Source organism: Ambystoma mexicanum, chromosome 6p (genome assembly GCF_040938575.1).
Source record: "Ambystoma mexicanum isolate Mex_15411 chromosome 6p, UKY_AmexF1_1, whole genome shotgun sequence".
Classification (NCBI taxonomy): domain Eukaryota; kingdom Metazoa; phylum Chordata; class Amphibia; order Caudata; family Ambystomatidae; genus Ambystoma; species Ambystoma mexicanum.
This window is the reverse complement of record NC_090935.1, coordinates 1,499,947,421-1,499,974,713: the sequence shown is the minus strand read 5'-3', so window position 1 is coordinate 1,499,974,713 and position 27,293 is coordinate 1,499,947,421. Positions and strand designations below refer to the sequence as shown.

The 27,293-nt window shown below is 49.9% G+C and overlaps 1 protein-coding gene across 1 annotated transcript in view; it reads right to left on the bottom strand.

Annotated features, from left to right (window-relative positions):
- Positions 1 to 27,293, bottom strand: part of FRAS1 (Fraser extracellular matrix complex subunit 1) — a 1,618,415-nt gene that overhangs the window by 992,263 nt on the left and 598,859 nt on the right. The window contains exon 19 of the mRNA XM_069626341.1: positions 17,693 to 17,833. Within this exon, the coding sequence (XP_069482442.1) occupies positions 17,693 to 17,833 (141 nt within the window). The remainder of the gene's footprint in view (positions 1 to 17,692; positions 17,834 to 27,293) is intronic.

Here is a 27,293-nt window from a genome sequence, read left to right as displayed (position 1 = left end):
GAAGTGTCACCTTGACACAACAGATTTGCTTATTTTTCACTGTTCATTCAGTCAGTTTGTTTGCATTCCACCACTTTCACTAGGCATGTCGCTGTCCACTAGTCACATGTCTGACATGGGTATGGTAAAGGGGAGTGACTTTGTTACCTGGATATCATTTGTACACACATGTCCCTGTGCAATTTGACCATTACAGACTGGCAGCTCCAGGTGAAAAATCTGACCTGTTAGAATCAGAAAAGCTATTATATGCGGGAACTGGACTGAATGAATAGGTGCTGCTCTCCTCTCCATCTTCACTCAATAGCAATGGTACATGCCATCTGTGTGATGGCATGTGTGTTTCACCTGCCAATCACAGGCCAATGTGTGATGCCACTGCCAGGCAGCATGCAGAAAATTTGTTCTTCTTCCATCTTGGTGTCATCAGTGTGTGCCGTTTGCCTGCACTTCATACGCAGTGAGGGTGCATGCATGGGAGGGTTTTAGTCATGTGGGACATGTCAATCAAGTACTGGTTCTCTTGCTTCTCAGCCCTCAATGTGTGCCATGGTGCTAATGCCTGTTTCCATTACTTTGTTTTCATGTCTTTGCAGGGGAAGACGCACCTGATACTGCTGGGGTTGTGGAGATGGTGCAGACCCAGGAGGTGTCCCAGGGCCGACCAACCACCAGTGAGGGACGTGGTGTGGTGGTGGGGGAGAACCCACAAGTGCTGCAGGTCGTGCTCTCAAGGGGTGTCTCTGGCTGCACCTCCCCCGAGCTGTACTCAGGTGTTGATTCGGATGAGACCTACGTGCCGTCGCTGGTGAGTGTTCCAGGGAGGGATTCTGTTCTGTCTCACCCACCTGCACCAGGGTCAGTACCCTCCATGGGGATGTCAGTGTTGGCAGCTACGCCTTTGGTGGTTACGGATGCAGGGTCACACTCCGCGACATCTGATCCTGTTCCTGGGCCAGCAGATCAGAGGGGGAATGCAGTCCTGCAGCCTCAGGCAGTGCCGGCACAGCAAGGCGCAGTTCGCCTTGCCCCAGACAGGTGTGGTGCCCGCCGACGTGGTGGCCGTACGCCACCTGGCAATACCGCATGGGAGCAATCCATTTACGGTATGGCTACCCAACAGGCTGCATCATCCGAGATGATGGCTCAGGCCATGGATAGGGTGGCCACTTCCATTGTCCCCCCAGAAAGGCTGATGGAGCGACTAGAGCAGGCAACTGACTCCATCTGCCAGTCACACAGGGAGGACATGTTGGGGTCCAACAGGGACAGGCGGGCGGCACTGGCGACTCTGCAGGAGGCCATCTCCATTGAGTCCCAGGGCCACAGGGAAGCCCTGAGGCAGGAGCTCCTACACCTCAGGACGACTCTTGTTGAGCTTGAGGCTTCAACACACCAAAGGACAGAACAGCAGCTGGAGCGTCTCACCCGTACGCTCTCAGCTGAGATGCAGGCAACGAGGGCGGAGGTCCGGGCATCCCGTGAGTTGTTGCATGGGGACCTCCGCACACTCATCCTCCAGAACCAGACCTACCACACCCGCATGCTTGCAGCCATGGAGGAGCAGACTAGGGCCTTGCGTGGGCTGCTTCCCATAGTGCAACCACCTCCGGATGCAGCTGCACAGGGTGATAATAGCGACAGCAGTGACACTCCCACAATAGGGTAGCCGTGTGGGCCATGAGCCCATGGAGGTGTTTTATTTTCCCAGGATCCACGCAGGTGGGTTCTGGTGTGCATCCTGTCCTCGGACCTCCTGGGTGGCCTCCCCAACCCCCCCGGGCCCATCAATGGCCATTTTTGATTTTTTCTTATTTTTATTTTTATTTTGATTTCTTTTATTCCCAATTTTTTTGGGAGGATCTGTTGGCTCCGATCTGTTGGCTCCGATCTGTTGGCTCCGATCTGTTGGCTCCGATCTGTTGGCTCCGTCTGTTGGCTCCGATCTGTTGGCTCCGATCTGTTGGCTCCGATCTGTTGGCTCCGATCTGTTGGCTCCGATCTGTTGGCTCCGATCTGTTGGCTCCGATCTGTTGGCTTCCGTGGTTCCTGTGGGCATACGCTGCATTGTGGCTGGGCACATGCAGGCTTGTAATGTATTTGGTTCAGATGCTTGGGTTTGAGTCACACACACCCCTCCTGCTTCCCGTTTCCATGGGCTTGCAAAGGGTGTGCCCAAGTGACAGTGAATTACACAGTGACGTTGGACTCCCATGACCTGTGTGGCCAGTCTGTAGTCAATACTGTGTATACATTCCTAGTGCATATTGCTGTTGTGTTGTACACTGCATGTTGCATTGATGTGTAACTCTTCTTCTGTGTCTACCTCCCAATTTGCAGGTCCCTTCCTCAAGTCCACACAAGGACCTCTAGTCTGGCGATGGGGACCATGTTGGCAGCAGTGCACCTACAACTCTACATGGCGCCAACACTGCACAGTTGGTAGTGGTGGGAGTGCAGGCATTTCCAGGTGGTGAGACTACTAATATGTAACATTTTTGATGTCATGTTAATGGTACTACGTGCTCAAGTATGTTGTTGGTCCGGCATTGCTGTGAGCATTTCAGGTGTTGCAGGTTTCTAATAGTGCCACTGTACATAGTGAGAGTGATGTCATGTTGTGGGGATTACTTTGTTTACCTGCAATTAGCATGACATGGCACGGTGTGTCGTGTGGCAGTGCTGGGGTTGGGTTGGCTGACATGGCACTGTCCTCTTGTTGCATTTTGCAAGTGGGTATTCATTTTAGCTGCTTCAATGTGTAACTTCACAAAACTGCATTGGTGGTGTCTGTGTGGGTAGGGATGCACACATTGTGACACTTCCAGGTGAACAATCTCAGGCTGACATGGAATTCCCGGTTCATTCTCCACACATTCAGGATCAGTGTCAGGTTGAGTCATCATTGATTGTCAGATGGAATGTGCCAGGGCAGTGTGCACTCCACAGGGGTGTGATTTCTATGTGAAGTAATTAGCCACTAGCTGTGTACGGGCTGCCTCCCCCCGTGCCCTTTCCCCTCCCATGCGCAGCGGCTGTGCATGTGGTTGGGGATGTGGGGCCACCACCATGTCCACGGCCAGGCCCCGGCGTGTTGCAACGTTGTGCAGGACACATGCTGCCACTATGATCCTGCACACTACTGGGGGAGCGTATAACAGCTGCCCGCCAGAACGGTCAAGGGAGCGAAAGCGTGACTTCAGCACTCCGAATGTGCGCTCCACTATGCCCCTGGTTGTAATGTGGGCTGTGTTAAATCTTACCTGGGGTGGCGTGGTGGGGTTCCGAATTGGCGTCATCATGTGGGGGCTGAGAGGGTAGGCACTGTCCCCTGTGGAGGTGGGGATTGGTATCATTGGTGAGGTTGTGACCTTGCTCAGTATCCAACATGCATGCATGTGCAGTGGCATACATACTCACCAAGCAGCCATGTATCGCCATGCCGCCCAGCTTCTAGGTCCCGGCTTAGGGTGGACATTCGGTAAATGAAGCTGTCGTGGGTGGAGCCGGGATAGTTGGCATATACTGAGGTGATGATTCCCTTGGCATTACATGCTACCTGCACGTTGATGGAATGCCAGTGCTTGCGGTTCCTATAGATGTGCTCAGATGCCCTGGGGGGACGTAGAGCCACATGGGTGCAGTCGATGGCACCTAGCACTTTGGGGAATCGTGCCACTGCGTAAAAATCCAGGGCGGCAGCATGCCTTTCTGCAGGTGTTCTGGGCAGGTATATGTGCCTGCGGACTGATGGGCGTGCAGTCATGATGTTCAAGACCTGGTGTAGGCAGCGTGACTGGGTGGCCTGTGACACCCCACCCACTATGGCACTTGTCCGCTGAAATGATCCAGTGGCTAAGAAGTGCAGTACATTGAGGACCTTCTCCAGGGGGCTGAGTGCTTGGGAGCACAGGGTGGGTGATGTGAGGTCATCCTCCCACTCAGTCACCAGGTCCAGTATGATGTGTGGTGGAAACCTGTACCTCCCATACACCTGGTCATCAGGCATCCCGAAAAGGCTGGTTCTGGGTGTGAATATTCTGGCCCTGACTATCCTCCTCCTCCTCCTTTGGTAGCCCACTGCCACTGCTGCTAGGAACGGTATGTTCATCCTGGCGTCTGAGCTTGTTATTGTTAAAGTCCGCAATTTATGCTTAGCGCGTGTTCTAGGCGAGCGTGTGACCCGCGCAGCCCTGGAATCCAGTTCCCAGTCCAATAGCGTGTGGAAATTCACACGCACCACGGGATACAGCGTGTGACCCGCGCAGCCCTGGAATCCAGTTCCCAGTCCAATAGCGTGTGGAAATTCACACGCACCACGGGATACAGCGTGTGACCCGCGCAGCCCTGGAATCCAGTTCCCAGTCCAATAGCGTGTGGAAATTCACACGCACCACGGGATACAGCGTGTGACCCGCGCAGCCCTGGAATCCAGTTCCCAGTCCAATAGCGTGTGGAAATTCACACGCACCACGGGATACAGCGTGTGACCCGCGCAGCCCTGGAATCCAGTTCCCAGTCCAATAGCGTGTGGAAATTCACACGCACCACATGATACAGCGTGTGACCCGCGCAGCCCTGGAATCCTGTTCCCAGTCCAATAGCGTGTGGAAATTCACACGCACCACGGGATACAGGTTCGCAGACGTACTTGCGTGTGTAAGTGGCCGCGCACCCATTAAATACACGTACATAGGCCAATCGCGTGTACGCGCACTTTTGTCCAATTACACGCGATGACACTCTGACGTGCAGTATCTCCACGTGTGCCCCGTCATCACGTCCTGAGTGGGGAACACCCGTGCGGGTCACGTCACAGACGCGCTTACGCGCTGAGGGACTCTGGTCCAATAGAATCGCGTATGCGTGCTGACGCGCTTACGCGCTAAGGGCCTTTCCTCGGATTTCACGCTGACGTGCAGGATTTTCACGTGCCAAATCACTCCGTATCAAGCTGGCCACGCGAAAACACACGGAAGCCCACGCTCCTGCCCAGAAGGCCGAGTTACTGCCCCCCAGTGCCCCGAGCAGCCTCCCACGTGCCATCTGCTGCTGCCTGCCTGCCTGCCTGCTGCCACCGTGCCCTGCCATTTGGTGCCTGCACATCAGCCATCTGCAGGGGTCCAGTTGCTGTGTCCACCCCTGCTGGAACTGAAGACTCCCGACTGGTATTACATCGCTCCACAGCCCAGCCCCAGGACCCAGTTGCCCACCCACACCTGCCTCTGGGGTTGCCATGTCGGGCACTTCCACATCTGGCACCAGTGGCAACCCCAGGCCAGAGGGGCAGAGAGGCACCAGCTTCACTGTCACCGAAGTTGGTGTCCTGGTGGAGCATGTCCTGGGGCAGTATGATGCCCTCTTTGGATCGTCCCGCGCCAGCAAGGAAGGACGGCAGAGGATCTGGGCCGACTGTGTGGTTGCCATCAACGCGGAGGGGGTGGCAACCCGCGACGTCCTGAAGATCAAGAAGCGCTGGGAGGACTTGAGGTCCAGGACCCTTGTGAAGGCCCGGCGCCTCGTGGAGGGGGGCCGGGGCCGCATGAGTACCATCCAGATGAGGGTCCTGGAACGCGTACGCCCAGCGCTCCACGCCCAGATCCTTGAGAGGGAGGCCCGTCTGGAGTTGAGCGGTAAGTGTCCATGCATTACTGTGTGAGACAGGGCATGTTGCGGTGTGCTGGTTCTATGATACTTGCCTGTATGTGTGCCATAGCCCATGTATGCATGTATGTGTGCAGGGACATCATGGTAATGCATGTGCGACCAGTGATGTGTGATGCACATGGTTGTTGCATGTGTTGAAATGCCGCATGGGGAGCCCTAATCAGATTATGAACATGAGAGCATGCCAGTCTCTGTACCTGAACATGGGTGGGGGTGAGGGATGGGTGCTGATGCCAGGTACATATATGGTAGCCATGTCTGTGTGCCTGACCTGCGTGTCTGTGACTTGTGCATGCCATGGATGCATGACACATGTGTGTGACAATGAGGAGATTCAGTAAAGCGGCAAAATTACCCTTGTATCCGCTGTGTTTGGTCTGTTTGGGGCCAGATGGATGTGACTGAGGTGATGTGTGTGCATGTGATGGGCATGAGCCATGATGCATGTGAATTACATATCATTGAATGTTTCAAGAGTCCATTGGACATGCATGGAAATGTCCATGGCATGCACCATGCCTGTTACTGTGTGTGTTTTGCCTGGACTGGCCCATGTGTTGTGGAGGGACATGATGGAAGTGTACTTTGACAGTGGTGCTCATCTGCTATTGCTTCCTGTCTAGGGGACCATTGTACAGTGCCCTGATGCTTGTGTTCTTTGTCTCCCTCTACGCAGCGGCTAGTGAAGAAGAGGGCGGAGACGGCGCTGTGGAGCAAGGCGGCGGGGATGCCCCCACGGCTGCAGCGGAAGGGGTGGGTGAGCCCCCACAGGGGCCTGCTACGGTGGGAGACGGTGAGGAGCCATCCAGGTTGGTGGTTTGCACAGAGGAGGAGGAGGCCGCCACTGGGGCACACATGGGGCCTGGTGGGGGCATCCCTGCTGGTGCAAGTGGTGCAGTCCAGGGCCAGGGGCAGGAGGCAGCACAGGTCACCGTGGAGGGGCCTGTGCATGTCGCTGTCCCTGACCCTGTGAGTGCACCACCATGCACCAGCAGGGATGCCCCGTCCCAGGCCTGTCCGCAGGTAGAGGGGATGTCCATGTCACCTGACTCCCCTCCACCTGCGGACGTGGGAACCCCTGGCCGTGCGGAGAAGGTCCTGATTGGGGTCGCGTTGCGCACGGCTGCCATTCGTGATGCCGTGCGTGCTTCCCGGGAGGAGCACGCACGTCATCACGAAGTGCACCGTGCCGACGTGGCCCAATTGGGATCGGCCATGTTCGGGGGTTTCCTGCATGTGTTGGCCAATGTGGCGGCCCTCTCCTCCTCTGTGCAGGCTATCCACCAGTCGTTCTCCTTGCCGTCTTCCAGCCCAGATGCCACCAGGGCCCCCTGTGGACCTGCCCCGACCAATGCAGCCAGCTCGGTGGGGATCCCATCCCTGCCACAGTCGGGAGTCAGAGATCCAGCAGGGGTGGACACCAGAGCAACTGGACCCCAGCAGATGGCGGATGTGACGGCATCATCGGGCAGGGCACGTGCACGACGGCGTCGGTGGTTTCCATCAGCCTGGATGCCGTCGTGCTGGCACAGGCAGTTGCGTCGGAGGCAGCAGCAGGCTCAACGTGGGAGGCATCATGGCTCGGGGCCATCAACATCAGGGGTGCAGGCATCGGCCGGAGGGCAGGAGAACCCTGGAATGGGAGTGGCTTCCGTGTGGGAGAGGTTGTGCCAGCGGATAGGTGCGGAGCGGCAGCGGGCAGAGGAGGAACGGCTCACGATGGTCAGGGCGGAGGACTCCATGCGGAGGGCGCTGAGGCGGGCTGAGTGCCTCGAGGGTCTTCGCAGGGAGTTTGAGCTTGACACTGCGTTATCCCTGCGGGACCTCGGGGCCAGGGAACATGCCCGCCTCCAAGCCATTGAGCAGGAGTTCGAGGATGCCCTGGCCCATGACAACAACCAGTGAGCCGTCCAAATAGCCCGCTGCCTTTGTATATAGTTGTATAGTTAGGGTTAGGTTTCCTTTGTTTTTTTGAATTTTTTTTGGGTTGCGATTGGACAATGCACCACTTTTTTGTATATAGTTCCCTTTTTAGTTAGTAGTCAGTTAGGTTTAATTTGGTAGGGCTCATGGACCCAGGATTATCTTCTTGATTGGCTTATTTTATTATTTCATAATTTTTTCATGGACATTCATCTTGTTTTGTTTGATTTGCTTTGTGTTTTTTCTTATTTGCTGTTCAATACATATTATTTTTTTAATCTTCAATGTGTCGTATCATCTCATTGCTTTCAGGCATGTCATGTTGGGTGTTTTGTCATTCACTTGCAGCCATTGTGTGTGACAGACATGTGTTAAATTGCATTATTTACATTGGGGGTGTAACATGTAATTGCCTTTGATATGTGGGTGGGTGTGATAGTTGGTTGGGCCTTTTGGCAGGGGAGGATGGGCATTACGGACAAGATTGGGGAATGTTGGGACCCAGGTGCAGGGGGGCATGGATTGGACATGGGTGGGGGCCTGCTGGCAGGTGCCCCACAGTGCTGGGGGGTGGGGGTGGTGGGAGACATGAGTGGGGCCCTGGTGGAGGGTGACCCTGGTGGCTGGGGTTTGGGGGTGGTGGGTGACATGAGTTGGACATGGGTGGGGGCCTGCTGGCAGGTGCCCCACAGTGCTGGGGGGTGGGGGTGGTGGGAGACATGAGTGGGGCCCTGGTGGAGGGTGACCCTGGTGGCTGGGGTTTGGGGGTGGTGGGAGACATGAGTTGGACATGGGTGGGGGCCTGCTGGCAGGTGCCCCACAGTGCAGGGGGGTGGGGGTGGTGGGAGACATGAGTGGGGCCCTGGTGGAGGGTGACCCTGGTGGCTGGGGTTTGGGGGTGGTGGGAGACATGAGTTGGACATGGGTGGGGGCCTGCTGGCAGGTGCCCCACAGTGCTGGGGGGTGGGGGTGGTGGGAGACATGAGTGGGGCCCTGGTGGAGGGTGACCCTGGTGGCTGGGGTTTGGGGGTGGTGGGAGACATGAGTTGGACATGGGTGGGGGCCTGCTGGCAGGTGCCCCACAGTGCTGGGGGGTGGGGGTGGTGGGAGACATGAGTGGGGCCCTGGTGGAGGGTGACCCTGGTGGCTGGGGTTTGGGGGTGGTGGGAGACATGAGTTGGACATGGGTGGGGGCCTGCTGGCAGGTGCCCCACAGTGCTGGGGGGTGGGGGTGGTGGGAGACATGAGTGGGGCCCTGGTGGAGGGTGACCCTGGTGGCTGGGGTTTGGGGGTGGTGGGTGACATGAGTTGGACATGGGTGGGGGCCTGCTGGCAGGTGCCCCACAGTGCTGGGGGGTGGGGGTGGTGGGAGACATGAGTGGGGCCCTGGTGGAGGGTGACCCTGGTGGCTGGGGTTTGGGGGTGGTGGGAGACATGAGTTGGACATGGGTGGGGTCCTGCTGGCAGGTGCCCCACAGTGCTGGGGGGTGGGGGTGCAAGGGGACATGTGTTGGTGTTCATTAGTTCAAGGAGACATGTGCCTTTGCTGGGGGGCATGCCCATGTTGGGTGGGCTGCCTGCGGGACATGACCAGGGATGCAGGGTAGTCCCCTGTGGTGTGGGCTGCCTGCAGGGGCCGTGGAGGGTGTACAGGGTACACCTGGGAGGAGCCACACTGTCAAATCACATGTGGAACTTCCCGCGCACCCCTGAAATACACGCGCCCAGGCTATTCGCGTGTGGGACTTCCCGCGCACCCCTGAAATACACGCGCCCAGGCTATTCGCGTGTGGAACTTCCCGCGCACCCCTGAAATACACGCGGCCAGGCTATTCGCGTGTGGAACTTCCCGCGCACCCCTCAAATTCACGCGCCCAGGCTATTCGCGTGTGGAACTTCCCGCGCACCCCTGAAATACACGCGCCCAGGCTATTCGCGTGTGGAACTTCCCGCGAACCCCTGTAATACACGTAGCCCGCTCCCCCAGGCCCGATCGCGTGAGGAACTTCCCGCGCACCCCTCAAATTCACGCGCCCAGGCTATTCGCGTGTGGAACTTCCCGCGCACCCCTGAAATACACGCGGCCAGGCTATTCGCGTGTGGAACTTCCCGCGCACCCCTGAAATACACGCGCCCAGGCTATTCGCGTGTGGGACTTCCCGCGCACCCCTGAAATACACGCGCCCAGGCTATTCGCGTGTGGAACTTCCCGCGCACCCCTGAAATACACGCGGCCAGGCTATTCGCGTGTGGAACTTCCCGCGCACCCCTCAAATTCACGCGCCCAGGCTATTCGCGTGTGGAACTTCCCGCGCACCCCTGAAGTACACGCGCCCAGGCTATTCGCGTGTGGAACTTCCCGCGAACCCCTGTAATACACGTAGCCCGCTCCCCCAGGCCCGATCGCGTGAGGAACTTCCCGCGCACCCCTCAAATTCACGCGCCCAGGCTATTCGCGTGTGGAACTTCCCGCGCACCCCTGAAATACACGCGCCCAGGCTATTCGCGTGTTGAACTTCCCGCGAACCCCTGTAATACACGTAGCCCGCTCCCCCAGGCCCGATCGCGTGAGGAACTTCCCGCGCACCCCTCAAATTCACGCGCCCAGGCTATTCGCGTGTGGAACTTCCCGCGCACCCCTGAAATACACGCGGCCAGGCTATTCGCGTGTGGAACTTCCCGCGCACCCCTGAAATACACGCGCCCAGGCTATTCGCGTGAGGAACTTCACGGGAAGCCCTGTAATACACGTAGCCCGCTCCCCCAGGCCCGATCGCGTGAGGAACTTCACGCGAACCCCTGTTATACACGTAGCCCGCTCCCCCAGGCCCGATCGCGTGAGGAACTTCCCGCGCACCCCTCAAATTCACGCGCCCAGGCTATTCGCGTGTGAAACTTCACGCGAACCCCTGAAATATACGTAGCACGCTCCCCCAGGCCCGATCGCGTGTGGAACTTCACGCGAACCCCTGTAATACACGAAGCCCGCTCCCCCAGGACCCATCGCGTGAGGAACTTCACGCGAACCCCTGTAATACACGTAGCCCGCTCCCCCAGGCCCGATCGCGTGAGGAACTTCACGCGAACCCCTGTAATACACGTAGCCCGCTCCCCCAGGCCCGATCGCGTGAGGAACTTCCCGCGCACCCCTCAAATTCACGCGCCCAGGCTATTCGCGTGTGAAACTTCACGCGAACCCCTGAAATATACGTAGCACGCTCCCCCAGGCCCGATCGCGTGTGGAACTTCACGCGAACCCCTGTAATACACGAAGGCCGCTCCCCCAGGCCCGATCGCGTGAGGAACTTCACGCGAACCCCTGTAATACACGTAGCCCGCTCCCCCAGGCCCGATCGCGTGAATAACTTCACGCAAACCCCTGTGATGCACGTACCCTGCAAATCGCGTGTGACACTTCCCGCGCACCCCGGTATACATGCACACGTATTTTTTGTCAGCGGGTGTCCGTGTTTGTGGGTACCCCTTTGCACGTCATTTTTCCTGGAGGGCCACAGTATGGGACATTCATCATGGCAGTATATAGGTGCTATTTGTTGGCGCACCTTTTGGCGCACATTTCTTACAGCCGCAGAGACGCTACCGCCTCCTTTCTTGTGGCGGTCGTGTTTGTGCCTGTGCGCTGGTTTGAGCGTGCGCTTTTTTCCCCTATTCTATTCCATGAATACGTGTTGTAGGCGAGCGTGTGGGCGTTCCGCGCACTTGTGCCCTGTACTTCCCCCGTGACGCCCACGTTTTGGCAAGTTGTTCCCCATTCCGAGTGTTACGCCCGTGTTCCGCCTACTTTTATTGCGTGCGCCGCGCTATGTGCGATTTTCGCTGTGGCCTGTGCGATTTTCGCTGTGACCTGGCGCACGCTGTTAGATGGCCTGTGCGCTAACGTGCGCCGCGCACTTTTTATCGCACATCCGCTGGTTTTCTCGCGCACGGACTTCCATGAATCGACGTGCGCTGCTTTTCGTGCGATTTTCGCACGTTCACTGCGATTTTCGCTATTCCACTGCGATTCGCACGTTTTTGCCCACTTGCGCCACGCTAATTATTCCATGAATCGGCCTCTTAGTTAGATAGGTATTTAGTGTACACTTGTATTAAAGACCCAAGTTCTTTAGATTGGCAAGCTACGGAAATTGCAGCGTTATTTCCTGGTTAATACTGCACATGAAGAAGGATTAGTGAACTTGTTCATTTTTAACTGCGTTGTAATTCCAGTATGCGCATGCGCGAAGGAACCAAGTTCATTTATACCCGACATCACATCGCTGTCAGACTTAAAACGCATGCGCATTAAAGTAGTGTTGCGTTCATTTTCCAAAGTACACGGTACGCATCAGATCATCTGTACTTTAGATTCCTCTGATGATCGGAGCGCGACCGTGTTAAAGAGATTACGCTTGCATGTACGTTAAGTTGTGTTGCATTCATTTCCCAAAATACGCGGCGCGCATCTGATGTTCTGAACTATAGAATCCTCTGATGATCAGAGCGCGTATCGCATTAAGGAGATCACGTCTTCATTTGTAACTGAGATTTTGTTTGAATGTGAAAGACACAAAGGAGTGAAGGTGTTTTCTAACGCATGCGCAGAGTTAAATCTCAATAGAAGTGTCCGAGAGATGCATATGCGCAGTGAGACATTTAACCTAAAAGAGTCAAGCAGAGTAGCACAAGAGTGAAGTTTGTATTTAATATTTGACTTATTTTTAAGAAAGTTCTTGAAGAAGCTGTATTGAAAGACTTTCATTTTCAAAACTGTGAACATGCTCATGTATGTCATTGATCAGTGCTACAGAAAAGACTCTGGAAAATGAACACTTGCCTAAGGAGTGAAGGCCATTGATTCAACTTTCTTCTTCAGGTTTTTTTTTTTTAATGCATTTATTGAATGTATGCTGAACCTGAGAGAAAGTGAACTATTGAATTAATATTAAAGGCATGGTCTAGTAAAAAATTGTATTTAAAAAATAGATAGGCAACATAAAAAAATACTAGCATTCTCTTTTTTAAAACTTCCTATGTAAAATTTTGAGCTATTCAAGCTCAAAATTCGCAAAAGCAAGCACATGGGCGCATCCATTTTGTGAAATGGATGCCCTCCTGTGCTGGCTTTTGCTTTTGCGGCACTAATGAAGGAAAAGCCAGCCAGCTGTAGTAAACAAAAGCTACCGCTGGGTGGCTTTCCCTTCATTAGTGCTGTACACGGAGGAGAGGGACCGGAGACCAGAGCAGGAAAGCTGCAGCTGAATCTCGGTAAGTGCTATTCATTTTTTTTAAAAAATAAGCACTCGCTGTGGTTTTTTTTCTAAGTTTTCCGGGCTGGAGGAGCCCGGAAAACATAGAAATAAAACCGCAGCTTTAAAAACATTGTATTTATGTTTGCGGTCGCTTTTGAAGCGACCGCAAACATAAATACAACGTTATTGTGTTGGAAAACGCTCCTCCGGCTCGGAGAAGCCTGAGAAACTCGGAAAGAAAAACCACAGGGTTTTCCAAAACAACTGCGTTGTTTCTGCCTGAATCTGCTTTCCTATTTGGGGCTCTCGGGCACCCCACCCGAGAGCCCCAAATGGGAAAGCAGATTCAGGAAGAAACAACGCAGCATTGCGGAAAACAACCGCGTTGTTTCTGCCTGAATCTGCTTTCCCATTTGGGGCTCTCGGGCTCCCCGTGGGGAGCCCGAGAGCCCCAAATGGGAAATCAGCTGTAGGCAGAAACACAGCGGCATGTAAACACAACCGTGTTGTGTTTCTGCCTGCCTTGGCTTTCACTTTGGGTCTCCGGTGCTCCCCTGACGGAGCACCGGAGACCCAAAGTGATAGCCACAGCAGGCAGAAACACAACACGGTTGTGTTTGAAAACGCTGCGGTTTTTCTTTCCGAGTTTCTCAGGCTCCTCTGAGGAGCCTGAGAAACTCGGAAAGAAAAACCGCAGCGTTTTCAAACACAACGTTGTATTTATGTTTGCGGTCGCTTCAAAAGCGACCGCAAACATAAATACAACGTTTTTAAAGCTGCGGTTTTATTTCTAAGTTTTCCGGGCTCCTCCAGCCCGGAAAACTTAGAAAAAAAACCGCAGCTAGTGCTTATTTATTTTTTTAAATAAATAGCACTTACCGAGATTCAGCTGCAGCTTTCCTGCTCTGGTCTCCGGTCCCCGTCCTCCGCGTACAGCACCAATGAAGGAAAAGCCACCCAGCGGTAGCTGTTGTTTACTACAGCTGGCTGGCTTTTCCTTCATTAGTGCCGCAAAAGCAAAAGCCAGCACAGGCGGGCATCCATTTCACAAAATGCTTGAATAGCTCAAAATTTTACATAAGAAGTTTTAAAAAAGAGAATGCTAGTATTATTTTTTTAATGTTGCCTATCTATTTTTTTAATAATTTTTTTTACTAGACCATGCCTTTAACTCTAGAATTATCATAAGCTTTATTCAATTGTTCATCACATGAACAAGTTCCTTGGGAAGGACAAGTTCAAGATGGTTACCCTTTCTCAGAACCTTCTGGCCCTCAAGCTTCAGGACTGGATGGTATCATCGGACCTTCAGGATGCTTACTTTCATGTGCCAATCCATCACAAGCACAGACAGTACCTAAGGTTCGCTGTTGGCGGTTCTCATTATCAGTTTTGAGTTCTGCCATTTGGGATGACCTCTGCCCGAGGGTTTACACCAAGTTGATGGCAGTGGTGGCAGCGAGTCTCAGGAGAGGGGGGAATTCACGTATCCCCCTACCTGGACGTTTGGTTGATTAGGGTCAGTTCCCCCGAACAGGCGCTGGAAAATCTCAGCTACAGCTGTCACTCTGTCCAAGTTGTGTTGCAACTTGTCTCCTCTCTCAACCTCAAGAAGTCCCACATAATGCCATCTGAAAGGCTCCAATTCATCAGAGGAGTCCTGGATGCGTCCCATGGAAAAGCCTCACCACCAGAAGTGAGGGCTCAAGACATTCTGCAGATGGTCACCAAATTCCAAAGTGCCCCACATCTCCCGCCCACCGACTTTGAGGTTGCTCAGCCTCATGGCATCCTGCATTTTTCTGGTGCCAGAGACGCACCTGAGAATGAGATCTCTCGAATGGGCTCTCGGGACAGAATGGTTTCAATTCTCAGGCAGGATGTCAGATCTCCTTCAGGTTCTAAGCAGGGTCGCACAGGATCTCCTGTGGTGGGCCTGCAAGGACAAAATTCTGAAGGGGGAAGCTTTTTGGCAGCTATGGCCGGGGATAAAGGTAGTAACGGACACCTCACTCACAGGGTGGGGAGCAAATACCAACAATCTGACACTCAGCGTTCGTTGGTCTCCATCGGAGTCCAAACTACATATCAACCTTTTGGAGCTGAGGGCAATTAGACTAGCGCTAAAGGCTTTTCTCCCTCTGTGCGGGGGAAGAATGTCCTGATAATGACCTTCTCACCAAAGAGGAGGGTCGGGTTCTCCATCCAGAGGTCAAGACACTCAACCTTCACGCATGGTTTCTGAGAGATTGAGATACAAGGGTTGGGACCTCCAGGATGACGTAATGAAGATTTTGCTTTCCGCCAGAAGGTCAGCAACAAAGTCCTTGTACCGCTGCCGTTAGAACATATTCTGCAGCTGGTGCAGGGATAAGAATGTGGACCCTTTTACATGCAGTACACATATGGTGTTATCATTCTTATTAAACCTGACCAGGCTCCGGCTTGCTACAATTAAGGGTTATCTGGCAGCGCTCTATTTTTAAGCGCTCCTCTGAAGAGGTATCTTTCTTCAAGATCCCACTAGTTATCCAATTCTTAAAAGAACTGATAAATACATTTCCTCCTGTCTCTTTTCAAGTCCCAATTTGGGACCTCAACTTGGTGTTGAAATTTCGAATGTGTGCTCCTTTTGAGCCTATCCCCATCATGTCCTTTAAGGTTATTAAAATAGAGTGATCTTAAAATAAAGCCTTTTGTGTAAGGGTTAAAAAAAAAGAAAACTTTAAAGACCATCCATTTAGTGGCCATCACATCAGCCCGAAGGGCGAATGAACATTGTGCCTTATCCTGCAAGTCCCCTTACACAATCTTCTATAAGGACAGAGTGGTCCTAAAGGTGAAACCTACCTTCTTACCTAAGATTGTGTCTGAGTTTTATTTAACCCAGAAAATAATTATACCTTCATTTTATCCGCCTCTTCATCCTCGAAAGGAAGAGGAGAGGTTACACAGGCTTAATCCAAGGCGTGCACTTAGTTTCTACATCTCCAAGATGTCTAAACTAAGACAGGATGACCATTTTTTTGTAGGCTACATGGGCCACAAGTTAGGTATGGCAATCTTGAAACAAACTTTATCAAGATGGATCATTTTAGGAATATCTGAATGCTACAGAGTAGCTGGAAAGGATCCTCCAGAGGGCCTCAGAGCTCATTCGACCAGGGGCATGGCTACTACCTCTCCCTTACAGAGGGGAGCCCCAATTAAAGATATTTGTGCAGCAGCCACATGGTCGTTCGTACACACCTTTACCAAACACTATAATGCGGACTCTTCCTCAAGCCGAAAATGTTTATTTGGAAAGGCAGTGCTACATTCTGTGCACACAGACCTATAAAGGAACTCTTAAATTATCATGAGTCTGAACATTCTGACTCCCTCCTCAAGGAATACATAAAATGCTTTGGGAGTTTATCATAAGATGAGGAATACGTGGGAGGACACAATCCATTCAAAGAACAAGTTACTTACCTATGGTAACGTTCTTTCGACTAGATGTTCCTCCCATGAATTCCTCATCGGCCCTCCCAACCTGCCCCGCAGTTGAATTTTTCCATGTTATTGCAGTCTTTGCACTTTCAGGAGGATTAACTGTCGGGTGTAGGATATCCTATACACGTAAAAAACAGAACTGAAGCCAACGATCGCTGCGTGTGCTTTTTACCATCAATGACGTTGACATCGAGACAGAGGCCTCCGAGGGACATCGAGTCAACAGGCATCGATGTGCAGCACCCTCTGGTGGAAAAAAGTTCCAAAGCAGCTGAAGCTGGATATGGAAATATCATAAGATGAGGAATACGTGGGAGGAACATCCAGTTGAAAGAACGTTACCATGGGTAATTAACTTGTTTTTCTGCTTCATCCTCATGCCTAAAGAGACTGGGGGAAAAAAAGACGTGCGCCAAAGCTATTGTCATTTCAACATTCAAGCAACTACAATGTAATAGTAAAACATATCTGATAATGTGCATCAGAGATGCTTAATGCGCTAGCCAAGATCAGAAGACTTTCACATGGAAAATAATGTTCATGCAACACAGATATTTCAAGAGACAGATAAAATCGCCAATCAAGCCACAGGTAGAGTGTATGCTACTACAAGATCAATAAATGCAACTTTGCGCGATCAAACACACATTGGAAAATTATGAAAGATGGGCCAACTCATTAATTCTATTGACTAGAATATTTGACTTTTGAGATGAGTTTAAACTATTTGGGTTAATTTTGTGCATGGAAAGAGAGGCCAAGAGGCCCTGAAATTAACCACAATTAGTATGTACAGAGGTGAGATAAGGATTAAGTTTGGTACCTGGCCAGTCACCGACAAGCAGATATAAAAAGGTTGTCATCCAGTCAAGCTGGAATGGCAGAGGCTCACTAGGTCACATTTTGTTTTACAGAGAAAACAGTTGCACTGTAGATTCTGAAGACATCCATACAATAGATGAGAAACATGGAGCTGGATCTTTCAGGGTGAAGTTACAAGGGAATTCCTTGTAATCAATTTGCTCAAATGATTTGATCGGACTAAGCAGAAAAGCTGCATTGTTTTCTTGTATGTCTAAAAGTGGACATAGTCAACAACAGTAGTTGACAATCCACAAGTGTCAACATAGTTATCAGAAAGTACAATTTTTAACAATACTATACATAGAAAACTCAGTAGTGGGCACTTATCTAGTTATCATACAGCTAGATATAACTTCAACGTTCATTATTATTTATGATGATATTTCCACCAAAGGTCATCCATAAATGGTGGTCCCCAATGACCTCATGCCTGACACACACATTATGCTAGATTACTGCTAGGCCAAAGACTATGAATGTGGTTAACTTACAGTGACAAGTAGAGTCTTGGGGGAAAAATCCATTGAGACACTGGAGGAGGCAGCTGCCATCATGTAGAACCCACGGTGGCACACATGCTGTGCAGTCCATTTCACTCTCCCCAATACAGCTTAAACATGAAGCGTGGCATTCTGAGGAATGGACAAGACACATGCAGACTGTGTTATAGTTCCATTTTCTGAGGTAGAGTACTTTATTTTAACTGTGTCCCACATAAATGAAGCAGAGAAATAACTATCCTCAATAGATTGTACAAGCACAATCAGAAAAATGGACTTTAGAGTGGCATGCAATATCACCCCATTCTTGTCAGCTTCTCGCTGCAACGGGGTAATCAGAACCCTTATTGGTGCGAGACAAACCTGCTCATTAAGGTGACAGTGTGCCTGTCATAAATGGAAATGCAAAAAGTACAAGATGCCAATATAAGGCTACTGCCCCATTTCTGATTGAATGCACAACAGAAATCAAAACCATCTTCACTGGAGACCGAGATAAATGAGGTTCAGTTCTGCAACACAACAGAATGAAACCCTAAAGAACATACTCACCAGGCCCCGAGGTCGAGTGTTGGCCCATGACTCTGGATAGCCATCATACACAAAGTCCCCCGTTCAGGGCTTCATGCTCTGAGACACCATAACACCACCTTCAAGGAAATCTAGCTTTGACAGAACTTCCACAATACATTAGAATTCACCTGGTTATGCTCTGTTAGCCTGCCTATTAAATATGCACCATTCTACCCTATTTTGAATCTCTCATGCAGGTAGTTTGCTCTTCATTTTCTTTTTTTGGGAGCTCACAAATGCCTTTAAGTGATGTTCGTTGGTATTTGGTCTTGTAAAAATGCCATTAACATAATATGGTACTCCAATAATAAATACACTTTAAGACTTAAGTAACCTTCCTTTACAGCTTCTGGCAATCTTGGGGATAATTAAAAAAGGAATAGCTTGTGACGACAGCAATGCATGAAAGGTCAACCCAAAGGGGACCTTTCCAACATCATACGCTTCTACTAAATGTTCAAACCTCAATTATTTTACAGTCCCTAACACAGTAATTTGATAAAGTAAATGGGCCATTGTGAACAGAGTGGGAAAGGACTAAGTGCATAGATAACTACACCAGTTATACATCCAGCCCTAGAGTGAGTATTTGCAAGGCAGGAAGTATTATTTATTTATTATTTATGCATTTATATTGCTTTTTTTTTAAATTATTATTTTGCCTTAGTCAAAACACTGACTTAACAGTTAAAAACAAATTAAAACATACATTTTACATAATCAGTTACATACATTAAATTTTCGCATTTCTCATTACTCATCCAGATGTAAGTCTTTTAGAATCCTGACCACCTTTGTAGTCCGGAATCTTTCTGTTCCGGATGATAACCTTTCCCAAAAATCTTCAGTGTCCAGCCTACAAACATTATGTTCAAATCTTTTCAATCTCATAGTCTTCATATCACGAGTTCCAGATGTTTGATAGTCTGGCATTCTTTATCATTGCACTTATCACAAAGGGCCTTACTAACTCCTTTATCTCTCGTAGATAAGATTTCCAGGGTGGGGAGTAAATTTAATCTGAATCTTAGAAACAGTGCCCTTGTGCAGGAATCTGGAAATGTATGCAGATAGGAAGGTAGTACAGACCTCTATTTATCCATCGCAGAAAGTGATGCTGACAGCTTAGCATTCCTCATTTTCTCACCAGTTACCATCCGATCCCAATATTTTAACCATTATTTTACTTTATTTGGGTTTTGGATAAGAAGATCTAACGCACAGACAGCACTAATCAATAACTCGGAACATTTAGACTTTAACATTTCGAGGTATTGATTATCATCTTCTTGCATTAATATAGACAGGTCATCGTACAGGGAGCACTTTGGAGGAACCAAGAGCATCCTGTATAACAAAGTCCACTTCCACTCTATCCATGATCTCAAGGAAGAAAGGCCCCATTCATACCGAAGGCATGCAATAGGAACATAATTAGGTCAAATTAGAGCTTTTTACCAGAGCTTGGACTCTATTATATCCCAATTCAAGTCCATCGAGACCGGATTTGTGTCCATTCCAAATAGGATGATTGGGACCACCTTGCCCACATAGAATTTTATCAGAGGGAGTATAGAGAATTTACAGAACCTTGATCTTATCCTTTTCATTTGAGCTCCAAACTTAATTACCTTTAAATCAATCATGTTAATGAAATGAGTTTTCGTTGGATACGATTTGATGGTGGATCCCAAGTAAATCAGCTTAGATACATTTTTTACCGGACGATGGTCCAGATGCTAGCTTTAGTTCTTAATTTTCTTGTTCGGATAGTAAAAGATCAATATCTTAGATTTGGAGGGATTATTCACAAGGTCATTTTCTCGAGCATAAACCTCCAAGGCAGCTAGCAAACGCTGAAGTCCAACCTGGGAGTGGTCCAAGACCACCACATCGTCGGCATACGCCATCCAGCTGATTTTAGTGCTGCCAATTTGTGGAGATATTAGACCACTCTCATTCAGATGTTGAGCCAGATGAGCCATAAAAAGAATGAATAGTAATGGCGCTATTAGACATCCCTGGCAGACTCCTCTATTCACCCTAATCGTACCAGACAGTCCGCATTTATATTGCGCCGAAGCACGCGGGCATCAGGGCGCATAAGTATATGCTGGAGCTAGGAAAACATGTTCAGCAGAACTCTCTACCAAACCGACATCTCTCCTTTGAGCTGAAGTTCCAGAAATAGCACAAGTGGATACCCTACAGATTAAGGAAGGGCACCTGGGTACCATTTATAAGCACACAAGATATTTCAGCAAGCAATAACCTTATAGGTGGCTCAGCTACCAGGCTTATTATCAAAATAGGAGACAAAGAACACAAGTACAGGTCTGGGGCTGTTTGCACAATCCTTTCACATTTCCAGAACTAATCTGATAGTCAAAGCCACCACCTCCTCTACATGAAATCCAGCGTATAGAACATAAATAATGTAATCCTTTACAGAATCAGACAAACCTTCCACCTTTTACCAATTCGGTTCTCACAACAAAAACTGCACACTTTGGAATGTTCAAATGTAGAACAAAACTTCAGTTATGCCTCATTTTAATTAGTGGGAAGAACTGATCAATGTCTAGCTTGAAGATCTGTTGCCCAAAACACCAATGTGCTTGTGCCTGACAGATAAACCATCAGTTTGGAGGAGGTCATAGGCCAGGAACTCTCATGGATCACTAGCCTGCGGTAATGCAACATTTTATAAAAATGGGAAATTGTGTGCTTCCTGTTCCAGACCGATTCTGTGCAAAGGAAGGGCTTAACTGATTATGGGCAAGACCATCTAGACATTTGATGCAAGAAGTCCCTTTGTCTGGCACCATGTGATGGATCCAGATTAAATGTAATCATGTTGCCATGGGTGAAAGCCTTACACGTGCATTACATGGTCTGGCTCGCCAAATACCTATTGAGCGGAAGGTCTTCAACAACAAAGTGCTAGGAAAAAAGTGTGGCACTAAGGACACGGGGCGCTGCACATCGATATATATACACGGACCCCAATGCCATGTCCAGCACATAGAGGAAGAGCAGCCTCATTTCCAATGTTATGCTGATGCCTCTGGAATGGCCTCCTTGCCCCTCTCAAACTTGAGCCAGATCTCCTTAAGTTCCCGAAGCTTCTGAAGACCCTTCTCTTCACTTCTCTACTTTCTTTCCTCTCGCCCTCCCTTGCTAAGGCCCCCTTCTGCCACTGCGACTGGCAGCCTGGTTCCTTATGAGTCTTACACCAGGCTCCCATGACCAGTCTATACCAGTAGCCCACCAAATGAGCACTGCCTTTCTGTGCCCCTTTCCCTAACTAGCCTGGGGGTTTGGGCATCCATCCTGATCCTAGTTCACCCCCCCATTCTCGCACTTAGAGGGTGGTCCTCCTCTGGCATCCGCTGACACATGCCCTCCTGCCCCCCACCTCTCAACACTTTCCTAGCCACTGGGCCCTTCTCCCCCCCCTGCATTTGTATGCCCCTCGCCCCTTTTTTTGCACTTATTGTCACTGCACTTGCACAATCCGAATGTCACAAGGCCTAGTATGACCGTTATTGTTTTTATCTCCCATGTTCCCCTTCCCTTTTTCTTCTTTGTCGTGTGGCGCCTGGAAACACCATTTTGCTGTATAGTGGGCCTTATAAATAATAACTAAATAAATCCTCATCAACCAGATCATAGCATTTAGAGATACAGAGGATGATCCACCCCAACAGTTTCTATTTGGTCACAGCCCTGCCAGCACAAGCACACGCATAACCAATGAAATGTAGATCACCTTTCCTGGCCTCTATCGCCTGATAGACGTAGAGGCTGAGGGCCCCCTCTGGGTCAAGTCAATGGAATCGCTCCTCTGCCTTGGAAGGGTGAGGCGGAAAAAAAAAAGACTGGCAGATTGATCTTTTGAGAGGGATGGAAATCAGACCACTTTCGGGAGAACGGATGGCCTCGCTCTCAACGTCACCTTCTCCTTGGAGAAAACCAGGTAGGGAGGTTTAGCTCAAAATGCCTGAAGCGCACTCACCCGTCAAGCGAAAGTGATGGTAACCAGCAAAATCCTCTTACGGGTGAGCAATCTTAACGAACAAGAATAAAAATGCCTGAAAAACCAAATGGCAGCAAGGTAACCCTTTACAGAGCCAATCTACAGGTCTGTCTAGGCCAAACCAAGCAGAAAATCCAGAACAGAGGATGTGGAACAAGTAAAAGGGTCCAGATCTCGCCAAACCGAAAACGTATGCCACTAGAATGCATAAATGGATTTGGTGGCAGGTCTTTCAGTGGAGCCGAGCATGTCCAAGACAAATCCCATTACTTATAGCTCAACCTTTCAGCAGCCAAGCATGAAAGTTCAGATTGTTGAGGTTCATTTGTAGAAACTGTCCCTCTGATTCGGAGAGTAGTTCTTCTATGTGCAGAAGACGACAGGGAGGGCAGACAGCCATGACCAGCAACTCCGGGTACAACGTTATTCGGGCCCAGTACAGATAGATCAAGATCATTGTGGACCCATACAAGCATAGCCTCCTTAGAACCAGCGGTATGACTGGGATCGGCGGGAACGACTAGAGTGGTTCGAAGTCACACTCAGCTTTTAAAGAATACCCCTAGATCTCACTGCTGAGGATATTCCCTGGAGCAGAACCACTTCCACTTCCTGTTCCATCTGGATGCCAAGAGGTCCACCTGAGTATTTGCCCAAAGGGGGAGCACCTCCTCCAGAACTTCCTATCAGATCTCCCACTCATGGAACGCCGAAGACTGTGAGCTCAGGGACTCCACCAACACGTTCTGAGCAGCCGTCATAGACACGCTATTCTTCAGTGCCCAGAAACACAATCGCATTGCTTCTCTGCACAGAGGTAAGGCCCCCACACCATCTCGGTTGTTGAGGTAGTGCTTGGCCACTGTGTTGTCCATCAGGACCAACACAATTTTGCCTCGTACAGATGAGAAGAAGAGATAAGGGCCAGCGTGATCGCTTGTAACTCTAGAAAAGTGATGTTCTCCCAGCACTCCACAGAGACCACAGATCATTCACCATCAGATCTTGGAGGTAAGTGCCGCAGTCCTTCAGGGAGGCAGTTGTGCCCATGGTTGTCAAAACAACGCACCCTTCACCACGCTGTCCATTGGGAACCACCATTCAAGGTCTTTGTACACCTTTACCAAGACATGGAGAAGGTCCGAGACCACTGGCAACTGGGAAGCCACTGAAGTGACCTCATGAGCAGCCGGGGCTCTGGAACTACAAGGATGCAGGAGGTCATAAAACACATCAATCACAGAAAGGCTGAGGCAGGAACCTCTTTCTGTGGCTGGAAGACCCGCACCATCTTCGAGATGTTTGCTACACAGTCCTTGGGTGGGAAAGCCCGGTCCTGGCGAGTGGCCAAGACGGCCCCCAATGGATCTGAGGGACGGGTGTGGCGAAAGCTGGGACTTCTTAAAGCTCAGGGGAAGCCTAAGCTGTGCAACAGGCTGCGCGCCCTGTACTAGTGCACTAATATCTGGTCTGGGGAGCGAGCTCGGAAAGTCCAGTCATCTAGATGGGGGAAAAACATGGATGCCTTCTCTTCTGAGGTAGGCTGCCCCCACTGTAGGCAGCTTAGTGAAGACCCTGGGTGACGAAGAGAGGCCCTTGAATTGGTCATAGTCATTTCCCACTTTAAATCCCAGGTACTTCATGTGCTTCCTGTGGATTGGCACAGACATATGCATCATGGATAGCCAGGGAGACCAGCCAATCCTGGGGGACCAGGCCCTGAAAAATCTAGGCTACGGTAACCATCTTGAAATTGTCCTTATGTAATCACAAGTTCAGAAGCCTCAAATTCAAGATCAGGCAAAGGCCCTGGTCCTCCTCCTGCACCAGAAAATAGGTTGAATACCAGCCCCTGCCTTGTTCCGAGTAGCTCACTGGGTCTATGGACTCCTTTGCCAGAAGCTGACGGACCTCTTCCAGTAGGAGAGTTTCCAGAGGCAAGGACTGTCTTGGCAGGTCAGAAGAAGGAGTCGGACACTTTAAGGACATTTTAGTGTTTTTAATTAAATTATTAAGATAAGACCTAACTTTCCCCATCGCTAAAGGGGTCACCCTACCTATCTAAAATACCCAAGGGTGCTCCTCAATCAGGAAGTCCCAAAGGAAAAATGTGATTGGCCCAAACCTAACTACCTGACCCCATCACTGAGATAAACAACTTCGAGTCATCCAAGAGAAGATCCTTATTCTCTTGGGTTTGTGATTTCTTCAATAATCTCTAGATAAAATGTCTTTCTTTCGCCTGTTTCAGTGGTAATTATCAATTTCCTGCCAAATTAGGATATCCTGCCTCCCACAGGGGAGAGATGGTGCAAAGTCTGATTACAAGAGTATTCCTATTCAGGGCAGCTGCCAGCACATTGGAGGCTGCAACCCCTCCTCTAAGGCACCCCTGCCACAGCCCCTGCTGGGATGGGTCTGCACCTGCTTGCCTGAGGGGGCTTGACCTCTTCCCCTGGGCACAGGAGGTGAAGTAGTGAAAACTCTTACCCGCAAGGCATGCAGGTGAATGCTGCTGGACAGCTAGTCCCAAAAACGTAATCGTCACTTTTGAAGTCTGGAAGTTTTAGAGATTTGTCGTCTTTTGTACCAAACAGGTTGTTTCCATCAAACAGGATGCCTAGAAGCTTCTCCTGCACATCCAGGGCAAATCCTGATGTTCTCAGCCAAGAGTATCATTTTCTTTTTGTCCTTGAGGACCGTTCTTACATGCAGTGATCTGTGCTGGGTGACCACAAATGAGTTTGCTTCTCACTCTTCTCCTTGTGGAGTTAAGTGAACAGTTTCGCCTCCCGTTCCTGAAGCGCCTTGGTGTGCATCGACTGACACAATGTAAAATCCTGCGTGTCGTGCCCCTCACCAAGGCAATAAAGACAAATCCAGGGAGGATCAGAGATAGACATTTGATGCCCGCAGTCAATGCGGGGTTTATACCCTAAATAATTTGTTGGATTTGGCATAACGTTGAAAGTAACAAGAACTGAGAAAACTTCATAGAACCAGTGTTCCTAAAGCAAGCAGAGCACACAAAAAAGAAAGGAACTGAAGCCACGCAGCGCAGTGCCCCTGTATATACTGGCCCCAATGTTATGTCTGCCGTGCGTCACGTAGGGGTGTCACAGGAGCAGACGTGGAGCTGACGCAAAGCAGCACTGCGCCCTCTGGCAGATATGGGAGATGGATGGAATTTGGATAATCTGCCCACACTATCTACCCAAATCTAAATGTTTTCAAAGACGAGAGCAGCAAAGATTATGCTTTCCACATCCAGGAGGGAGAAAGGTCTATAGTCAGCAGAATTACTCCTATCGCCCTTTTTATGGATTGTGATGATATTAGCGATTTTCCAAGATGGAGGTGTAGCTAAAAAACGCTACATTTGAGTGGGACGAAAGCTAGAGAAGCTGCTGTCAATTGGCAGGACGTTATTCTGGGGACGCTCCTGTATTTAAACTGAACAGAAAAGACTGTGTTCTTCATCATCCTCTGACCCATCTGGCAACAGGCCTGTGCAGTTATAGCAAGCTGGAAGCTGCGATACAACCAGAGGGAGAACAAGGTGGCCCGAGGTGGCTGCATTGAAGCCTGGAGAGGAGGTGCAGGGCTTCGGGAGTTGGCGGCGAAGATCGTCTCCAAAGCAAAGAGAAATAGCAGGACACCCGAGGAGTGTCTTGTGAGTCGGTTAAGAACCGGCGTGATATACTTGTAGATACTGCAAGGAGGTGGCACGAACTGTAGTGGGTGGACCGTTCGGTCTGACAATGGTGCCGAGACCACCTATTGTAGCCTACAGCAAAATCGCGTAGGTTATTATCAGGAGAAAGCGAGAGACCGTGGTGGAGGCGTAACCTGTCATGGCAGGACCAAAGGGTCCGACAGCTACATCAGGGTGCTCCACACTGACTTGAGATATAGAGAGACGAGACACAGAGGTCTACAAATAAAGAAGTTGAAGAAAGAAGAATAAACCTGTGACCCCCGGCAAAACCAGTAAAGAGTTCCCCGGGAGAAGGTAAAGGGAACACACACAAGTCCAGGAGGGGGCCAGGAAGTTAGCAGACTGTAAATCAAAGAAAGAGAGAAAGCCATAAACCATTTTGTAATACATTTCCCAGGCCAGTTGCACAAAAGTGTGGTACTGGAGAGTCGAGAGGGACTCCAGGAACCTCTTCATCGTCCCAGTGAGTGCGGATAAAGAATTATACAAAACCCTAAGATCATAAAGACTTCCCTAAGGGAGCTACAAACCTTATTAAGAACTATGAAAGACGTTGGGGAACCATCTGGAAGAAGGAAGTCATTCTTCTAGCCCCACAAGCACTTTATGTGACTGTACATTTTCTGTTACGGAGAATACGGAAGTTTTGTGCAACTTTTAATTTGAGCAACCTCAGAGGCATATGGGCACTTTACATCCAGGAGAAGGGAGGAATTCTCCTAGTTTACGTACAGTAGGTGGACTTTATGGAGTTTTGTTGTAGTGACAGGGATAGAGTTGTGGCCTTTTTGACCGGGATGGTGCCTTTTTGTTTTGACTCACACAGACTTCCTGACGAGCACCCACATTTCTTTAGTTTAGGTAGGGAAATCCCCTGAGAGTTAGGGATAGATAGGTTTGATTTATCATTTAATAAAAGTCTATAGCAACCACTATGGTCAGTCTCTTCATTCCTTGTCGCCACATTATATAGTTTGCCCAACAAAAAATGAAAAACCTACCTTTTCTGCACAATGGGTGGGCGTGTAATACTTTTATGCTGAATACGTGTCTCTGCAGCATGAATCTAATATAATTTGATAATACGAAGCAGTGAGCATGGTTAAAATATTTACAAAATCTGTGTACTGGAACACCACAAAGCAGCAGTTGTGTAGATAATTACATTGAAAGAAAACAGGGTAATTGCACAGATCCAGCCCATTTTTCCATCAAAGGAATAATAATACTGAGGAGTGATGCCTGCAACACTCAGAAAATGG